Below are 8,911 nucleotides of genomic sequence, written 5' to 3' on the forward strand. Positions count from 1 at the left end.
AAACCCACCCGCAATCGAAAGCAATGAATTATTAACGAAGGGATTATCTCGAAGCAAAGTGCAACACCCATCACTTCCCCTCAAAAGCGCCTTCCAGCCACAGCCTGAAGCAGAAGCCTTTCCATCAGTCATAGGAAGATGGCTCTGAGGTTCTGCCCTTCCTGCATTTTCCTCCTCCTCCTCCTCCTCCTCCTGCCCGGCCCCTCGGCCGGGGGGAAGCTGCTGGTGGTGCCCATGGTGGGGAGCCACTGGCTGAGCATGCAGAAGGTGGTGGAGAAGCTGAGTCAGCGGGGCCACGAGGTGGTGGTGGTGGTGCCGGAGGTGGCCTGGCATTTGGAGACCTCACAGGCCTACAAGGTGGTCACGTACCCGGTGACGCAGACCCCGGAGGAGGTGGAGGACGTCTTCCGAGACTACTTGGATGCCCACCTGAAGGGCCTGCCCTTCCCCCTGAACGCCCTGGAGGTGTACAGGAGCTCGGTGAAAATATACAACATCCTCTTGGGCCAGTGCAAGGACCTGTTCCGCACCCAGGAGACCCTGAGGGCGCTGAACCAGACCGGGTTTGATGCTGTGCTGACCGACCCCGCCTTCTTCTGCGGGGTGACGCTCGCCAACTACCTCTCCCTCCCCTTCGTGTTCTTCATGAGGGCCTTGGACTGCAACCTCCACTTCGAGGCCCCCCAGTGCCCAAGTCCCCTGTCCTACGTCCCACGGCTGTTCACCTTCAACTCGGACCGCATGACCTTCCTGCAGAGGGTGGAGAACGCCCTGGTTTCCCTCCTGGGACTCAAGTACTGTGATGGTTTCTATGCAGAAGCGCTGAAGTTCTCCTCAGAAGTCCTGCAGAGGGACGTGACCGTCAAGGACCTTTTGGCCTCTGCTTCCATTTGGCTGATGAGGTTCGACTTTGTCTTCGAGTACGCCAGGCCCGTGATGCCCAACATGGTCTTTGTCGGAGGAATAAACTGTGTTGACAAGAAACCCCTGAATAAGGTAAGGCTCCTATTTCCTGCGAATCCTGCATTTTCCCAAGGAAAATTCACTACACTGCTGCTGGGAAATTGATGGCTATTGGTTATTTTTAATTTTCGGGAATGATTTAAAACCACCAGCTTTGGGCAGCTGTTTTCCACTGGCTGAAATCAAACCACCCTGGAGAGGGACCTCCTTGAATTAATAAGGATTTTCTCACAAAAACAGGGATTTCATCTGCCAGCTACTGTCCTCAGTGAATGTGTATTATTCGCCAAGCTGATCCAGTCTGGATTTAATTTTAATGGAATCTGACATATATTTCTTTAATCTGACCGAAACCCCAGAGGCCACGCTCTGGGACTCATATTTTGGTTTTAAGTCCAGGCTCTGCAACGTCAGTTAATTTGCTCTGGTTGTACTTTCCTACCATTCAGTTCCCAAATTGTCTGTCCGTGTTAAGTTGTTCCTGTTTGGGTTGGTGGAACATAAACACCACATTGAAATGGGAGGAAATAACCCTCAAGAGTGTATTTGGTGAATGCAAACCCCAGGTTTTCACACCTATCCCTTGACATTTGCTTTTACCAGGGTTGTTCTGCAGGGTCTTCAAAGCTGAGTTAGCAATTCAAAGCCATTTTGTAGTCTCTGAAATATTCACATCGTTTTGTTCCCGGACACAAATCTCTTCCCTAGGAAACTACTCCTTCCATTCTGAACTGTGCTCACACAATATCCCTGCACAGTCTTGGAGCTGAAGGGGTGGTTTCTTCCAGTAGCAGCATGGATCCCACACACGGATCCCAACATCCCACCCGGGCCGTCTCGCTCCAGTGCAGGTTTTCTTCAGGGTCACAAATCTTCAGCAGGACTCTGCCTCACTTCAGGTCTCTCATTAAGTCTCGGCTTCCTCATGCATCAACTTACTCCAGTGTAGACTCTTCCACGAGCAGCGTGGGAGTCTCCTCACTCTAACAATCTTCCAGAGGTAGCAAGGATTTATTTTTCAGTCTTTTCCCTGCTGAAGGGAGAGAGCAAAAGGGAGGGAGAAACAGCCCCCCCTTCGAACTTCTCTCTCCTCCGGCTGCCAGCTTTGACCTTGAACACTTGGTTCTCCCTGTGCCGGAATTCTTCTGCAGTGCTTTTCATCCAGGCAGTCAGTCCTCGAAAGTTTTTTTCCTTTACCCTCTCACATGAAAGAAGGGGGAGCATCAGTGCTCCCCCAGGGCCGGGGGAGGAGAGAGGCCTGGCCCCTACCTGGGGCCTGCTGCCACTCCTACAGGGCTACCAATTTCAANGCAAAAGCGTTACTGAACTTTTTGATTGGCTTTTTCTCCGGAAACCCACCTGGACAAAACCACCTTCAGCCCCAGGGCATCAGTGACATCAAAAGCAATGGGGTGAGGCTGAAAAATCGTGCTTGTGCTGATGCTGCTGGTTGGCCCAGTCAGGCCTGAGCCCTGGGTTCTGTCCTGGATCTCTGGTGCTTGTTGGAACACCATCAGGTCTGTTCTAGGCCTGCTGGGGAGGAGTTTGACACCGGCTGTGGAACAGCTGTGTGAAGCCTGAACTTGGGCTTCACCTTCACAGATCTGCCCCTCAGCTGCCCCCTCTGCCCCTCACCCCCTGTGGAGATTCCTGCCTGTTCAGGCCATGAAGGGTCATGGTTCGACTTTCAAAAGAGAATAAAAGAAAAACAAACGACCCGCAATCCAAAGTGGTGAATTATTAACGAAGGGATTATCTCGAAGCAAAGTGCAACACCCATCACTTCCCCTCAAAAGCGCCTTCCAGCCACAGCCTGCAGCAGAAGCCTCTCCTGCCACGACCACAAGGAAGATGGCTCTGAGGTTCTGCCCTTCCTGCATTTTCCTCCTCCTCTTCCTCCTCCTGCCCGGCCCCTTGGCCGGGGGGAAGCTGCTGGTGGTGCCCATGATGGGGAGCCACTGGCTGAGCATGCAGAAGGTGGTGGAGAAGCTGAGCCAGCGGGGCCACGAGGTGGTGGTGGTGGTGCCGGAGGTGACCTGGAATTTGAAGACCTCGCAGGCCTACAAGGTGGTCACGTACCCGGTGACGCAGACGCCAGAGGAGATGGAGGACGTCTTCCGCAACTACATGTATGCCCACCTGAAGGGCCTGCCCTTCCCCCTGAACGCCCTGGAAGTTTACAGGAGCTCGGTGGAAATCTACAACGCCTTCTTTAGCCAGTGCAAGGACCTGTTCCGCAGCCAGGAGACCCTGAGGGCGCTGAACCAGACCGGGTTCGATGCTGTGCTGACCGACCCCATTTTCTTCTGCGGGGTGACACTCGCCAACTACCTCTCCCTCCCCTTCGTCTTCTTCATGAGGGCCTTGGACTGCAACCTTGACTTCGAGGCCTCCCAGTGCCCAAGTCCCCTGTCCTACGTCCCACGGCTGTTCACCTTCAACTCGGACCGCATGACCTTCCTGCAGAGGGTGGAGAACGCCCTGGTTTCCCTCCTGGGACTCAAGTACTGCGATGGTTACTATGCAGAAGCGCTGAAGTTCTCCTCGGAAGTCCTGCAGAGGGACGTGACCATCAAGGACCTTTTGGCCTCTGCTTCCATCTGGCTGATGAGGTTTGACTTTGTCTTCGAGTACGCCAGGCCCGTGATGCCCAACATGGTCTTCGTCGGAGGAATAAACTGTGTTGACAAGAAACCCCTGAATAAGGTAAGGCTCCTTTTTCCTGCGAATCCTGCATTTTCCCAAGGAAAATTCACTACACTGCTGCTGGGAAATTGATCACTACTGGTCATCTTTAGTTTCTGGGAATGATTTAAAACCACCAGCTATGTGCAGCTGTTTTCCACAGGCTGAAATCAACCCTGTAGAGAGATTTCCTTGAATTAATGAGGATTTTCTCACAAAAACAGGGATTTCATCTGCCAGCTACTGTCCTCAGTGAATGTGTATCATTCGCCAAGCTGATCCAGTCTGGATTTAATTTTAATGAAAACTGACATATATTTCTTTAATCTGACCGAAACCCCAGAGGCCACGCTCTGGGACTCATACTTTGGTTTTAAGTCCAGGCTCTGCAACGTCAGTTAATTTGCTTTGGTTGTACTTTCCTACCATTCAGTTCCCAAATTGTCTGTCCGTGTTAAGTTGTTCCTGTTTGGGTTGGTGGAACATAAACATCACATTGAAATGGGAGGAAATAACCCTCAAGAGTGTATTTGGTGAATGCAAACCCCAGGTTTTCACACCTATCCCTTGACATTTGCTTTTACCAGGGTTGTTCTGCAGGGTCTTCAAAGCTGAGTTAGCAATTCAAAGCCATTTTGTAGTCTCTGAAATATTCACATCGTTTTGTTCCCGGACACAAATCTCTTCCCTAAGAAATTACTCCTTCCCTTCTGAACTGTGCTCACACAATATCCCTGCACAGTCTTGGAGCTGAAGGGGTGGTTTCTTCCAGTAGCAGCATGGATCCCACACACGGATCCCAACATCCCACCCGGGCCGTCTCGCTCCAGTGCAGGTTTTCTTCAGGGTCACAAATCTTCAACAGGACTCTGCCTCACTTCAGGTCTCTCATTAAGTCTCGGCTTCCTCATGCATCAACTTACTCCAGTGTAGACTCTTCCACGAGCAGCGTGGGAGTCTCCTCACTCCAACAATCTTCCAGAGGTAGCAGGGATTTATTTTTCAGTCTTTTCCCTGCTGAAGGGAGAGAGCAAAAGGGAGGGAGAAACAGCCCCCCCTTTGAACTTCTCTCTCCTCCGGCTGCCAGCTTTGACCTTGAACACTTGGTTCTCCCTGTGCCGGAATTCTTCTGCAGTGCTTTTCATCCAGGCAGTCAGTCCTCTAAAGTTTTTTTTCTTTACCCTCTTACATGAGAGAAGGGGGAGCATCAGTGCTCCCCCAGGGCCGGGGGAGGAGAGAGGCCTGGCCCCTACCTGGGGCCTGCTGCCACTCCTACAGGGCTACCAATTTCAACTGCTCCCAATTTCAACTGCTCCCAATTTCAACTGCTCCTAATTTCAACTGCGCCACAGCCTTCTCTTCCATTCTCTTAAATACGTAATTAGTAAAAGCATTACTGAACTTTTGGATTGGCTTTTTCTCCGGAAACCCACCTGGACAAAACCACCTTCAGCCCCAGGGCATCAGTGACATCAAAAGCAATGGGGTGAGGCTGAAAAATCGTGCTTGTGCTGATGCTGCTGGTTGGCCCAGTCAGGCCTGAGCCCTGGGTTCTGTCCTGGATCTCTGGTGCTTGTTGGAACACCATCAGGTCTGTTCTAGGCCTGCTGGGGAGGAGTTTGACACCGGCTGTGGAACAGCTGTGTGAAGCCTGAACTTGGGCTTCACCTCCACAGATCTGCCCCTCAGCTGCCCCCTCTGCCCCTCACCCCCTGTGGAGATTCCTGCCTGTTCAGCCCTTGGAGGGTCACGGTTCGACTTTCAAAACAGAATTAAAAAAAAAACAAACGACCCGCAATCGAAAGCAATGAATTATTAACGAAGGGATTATCTCGAAGCAAAGTGCAACACCCATCACTTCCCTTCAAAAGCACCTTCCAGCCACAGCCTGCAGCAGAAGCCTCTCCTGCCACGGCCACGGGAACATGGCTCTGAGGTTCTGCCCTTCCTGCATTTTCCTCCTCCTCCTCCTCCTCCTCCTGCCCGGCCCCTTGGCCGGGGGGAAGCTGCTGGTGGTGCCCATGATGGGGAGCCACTGGCTGAGCATGCAGAAGGTGGTGGAGAAGCTGAGCCAGCGGGGCCACGAGGTGGTGGTGGTGGTGCCAGAGGTGACCTGGAATTTGAAGACCTCGCAGGCCTACAAGGTGGTCACGTACCCGGTGACGCAGACCCCGGAGGAGGTGGAGGACGTCTTCCGCGACTACATGTATGCCCACATGAGGGGCCTGCCCTTCCCCCTGAACGCCCTGGGAGTGTACAGGAGCTCGGTGGAAATCTACAACGCCTTCTTTAGCCAGTGCAAGGACCTGTTCCGCAGCCAGGAGACCCTGAGGGCGCTGAACCAGACCGGGTTCGATGCTGTGCTGACCGACCCCATTTTCTTCTGCGGGGTGACGCTCGCCAACTACCTCTCCCTCCCCTTCGTGTTCTTCATGAGGGGCTTGGACTGCAACCTCGACTTCGATGCCTCCCAGTGCCCAAGTCCCCTGTCCTACGTCCCACGGCTGTTCACCTTCAACTCGGACCGCATGACCTTCCTGCAGAGGGTGGAGAACGCCCTGGTTTCCCTCCTGGGACTCAAGTACTGCGATGGTTACTACGCAGAAGCGCTGAAGTTCTCCTCGGAAGTCCTGCAGAGGGACGTGACCGTCAAGGACCTTTTGGCCTCTGCTTCCATCTGGCTGATGAGGTTCGACTTTGTCTTCGAGTATGCCAGGCCCGTGATGCCCAACATGGTCTTTGTCGGAGGAATAAACTGTGTTGACAAGAAACCCCTGAATAAGGTAAGGCTCCTATTTCCTGCAAATCCTGCATTTTCCCGAGGAAAATTCACTACACTGCTGCTGGGAAATTGATCACTACTGGTCATCTTTAGTTTCTGGGAATGATTTAAAACCACCAGCTATGGGCAGCTGTTTTCCACTGGCTGAAATCAAACCACCCTGTAGAGAGATCTCCTTGAATTAATGAGGATTTTCTCACAAAAACAGGGATTTCATCTGCCAGCTACTGTCCTCAGTGAATGTGTATTATTCGCCAAGCAGATCCAGTCTGGATTTAATTTTAATGGAATCTGATATATATTTCTTTAATCTGACCAAAACCCCAGAGGCCACGCTCTGGAACTCATATTTTGGTTTTAAGTCCAGGCTCTGCAACGTCAGTTAATTTGCTTTGGTTGTACTTTCCTACCATTCAGTTCCCAAATTGTCTGTCCGTGTTAAGTTGTTCCTGTTTGGGTTGGTGGAACATAAACATCACATTGAAATGGGAGGAAATAACCCTCAAGAGTGTATTTGGTGAATGCAAACCCCAGGTTTTCACACCTATCCCTTGACATTTGCTTTTACCAGGATTGTTCTGCAGGGTCTTCAAAGCTGAGTTAGCAATTCAAAGCCATTTTGTAGTCTCTGAAATATTCACATCGTTTTGTTCCTGGACACAAATCTCTTCCCTAGGAAACTACTCCTTCCCTTCTGAACTGTGCTCACACAATATCCCTGCACAGTCTTGGACCTGAAGGGGTGACTTTTTGCTTCCTTCTTTCAGGTTTCTTTTATGCTCTTTCACAGGCTTATGCAGAGCCCACTAAATCTGACAAATAAGAATAGCCTTGACAAATAACATTATAAACTAGAATATTAGAATAACTAAGTAACTAAGGCATTCTTTCACTTTAGACTCAAAGGCTGGCACTAGTTTGAGATTTAAGAGGGAAATTCTTGCTGATTGCATGGCATTTACTCTGCATCTTGAGGATCTCAGAGCTGCAAAGAATCTGTAGGTTTGCTACAAGGGCAGAGCCATCCTGCCCTCATTTTCTACAGAATGATCTCTCACCGAATATTTTATCTCTAGACCTGCCACCTTCTGTCTTCACACTCTCAGCAGGTGAAAATCGCATGTTCCAGACCTGGAAAAACCTTGTGTATTCCTCCTCTCTGCCTTTTTTAGCCCCATTTTCTGCAGACAGTTACTTACTTAAACAGCTGGTTAACTGCAAACATTCAAATAAACCCCAGATTTAAGTAGGTGGTTACTCAAACAAAAAAAAAATGCAGCTGAAAAGAAAGAAAAAAAAAAAAAAAGCCCCTTGTCCCTCCAAAGCACAAGGATGGAGAGCCCAGGTCCTGTTTTGAAACCCTCCAGGCAGACCCAGGAGCGCGTGGGGAGCTCTGGTAAAGGAACCTTCCTAACTGGTCCTTCCAAATGAAAGGGAATGTCTCAGCCTGGCAGTGCTGCTCCAACCAGGTTCATCCCAGCTTGCTCCCCCCCACATCCCTGCACCTCCCGTGGTTTGCAGGAGAGATAGTGAAGGAAGCTGTAAAACACAAAAATCCCCTCCAGAAAAATCCCCTCCTGCCTCAGGAACTTCATCTTAAAGCTAAGTTAAAATTTAAAAAGAAACGAAATTCAAACCACTTCTCTAACGTGAGTCTAAAGGCACGATGTCTGAGAGAGGGCTGTGGAAAAAGTCTGTGAAGGGTTTAAGAGTGTTGTATTTATTTACAAATATCAAACACATTGATATTTGCTGTACAAATATTTGTAATAGTTCCAATTACAGTTACATGGACAGCCCTAAATGTCACCTGTCTGTTAGGGCAGTCATTCATTTCAGGATAATATACTATCACTTCCACATCATTTTTAGTTCCAGCTTAGGAAAGAGCTGCAGCTTAGGAAACAATCTGTGCTGTGCGATCTCCTCCCTGCTGTTTCTTGCCCTCACAGAGGTTTCAATGACTTTCCAACTCACAGAATTGCTTCTGTGGGCTGTTTTTCCTCTGAAGTCCTGCTGGCCAAACTAAATCCTGTCTTACCCTGTGCAGGCAAAATGCCAGGGCAGGAAAAACCTGAGGGGGAAATCAGGCAGGTTCACATCAGCAACCACCAACCTGCACTTGCCAGAGCTTGCTCAGCATCCAAAAAAACAAAAAAGAAAGGGTTGGTTTCAACTGCACAAGGATTCCTCCAGGGATAAGCCTGATCCATCATCCAGAGACCTGGGAAATCAAATTACATCGAATCCCAGCATGGGTTGGGTTGGGAGGGACCTTAAAGCTCATCCACCCCACAGGCAGGGACACCTTCCACCAGCCCAGGATGCTCCAAGCCCCATCCAGCCCGGCCTTGGACACTTCCAGGGATCCACAGCTTCTCTGGGCATCGCTCTGGGATTTGAGCAACCTCTCCCTGCTTGCAGGGCCTGGAGCACAAGCTGGGGCATCAATCTCACCCCACAGGAGGAAAACAAATCCTG

At 50.5% G+C, this 8,911-nt stretch overlaps 3 protein-coding genes across 3 annotated transcripts; all 3 read left to right on the forward strand.

Annotated features, from left to right (window-relative positions):
* Positions 1-138: 138 nt before the first annotated feature.
* On the forward strand, positions 139-2,664 carry LOC114070163 (UDP-glucuronosyltransferase 1-1-like). Its single transcript, XM_027907410.1, has 2 exons — positions 139-996; positions 2,626-2,664. The coding sequence occupies exons 1-2, from the start codon at positions 139-141 to the stop codon at positions 2,662-2,664; spliced, it is 897 nt and encodes a 298-aa protein (XP_027763211.1).
* A 150-nt stretch (positions 2,665-2,814) lies between these two features.
* Positions 2,815-4,289, forward strand: LOC114070164 (UDP-glucuronosyltransferase 1-1-like). Its single transcript, XM_027907411.1, has 2 exons — positions 2,815-3,669; positions 4,269-4,289. The coding sequence occupies exons 1-2, from the start codon at positions 2,815-2,817 to the stop codon at positions 4,287-4,289; spliced, it is 876 nt and encodes a 291-aa protein (XP_027763212.1).
* Positions 4,290-5,573: 1,284 nt separating this feature from the next.
* On the forward strand, positions 5,574-7,253 carry LOC114070165 (UDP-glucuronosyltransferase 1-1-like). The gene is made up of 2 exons (XM_027907413.1): positions 5,574-6,431; positions 7,221-7,253. Exons 1-2 carry the CDS (start codon positions 5,574-5,576, stop codon positions 7,251-7,253), a joined length of 891 nt encoding a protein of 296 aa, XP_027763214.1.
* Positions 7,254-8,911: the final 1,658 nt, after the last annotated feature.

Source organism: Empidonax traillii, unplaced genomic scaffold, assembly GCF_003031625.1.
Source record: "Empidonax traillii isolate 1590-97213 ecotype Southwest subspecies unplaced genomic scaffold, ASM303162v1 scaffold1454:size153018, whole genome shotgun sequence".
NCBI classification, from domain to species: domain Eukaryota; kingdom Metazoa; phylum Chordata; class Aves; order Passeriformes; family Tyrannidae; genus Empidonax; species Empidonax traillii.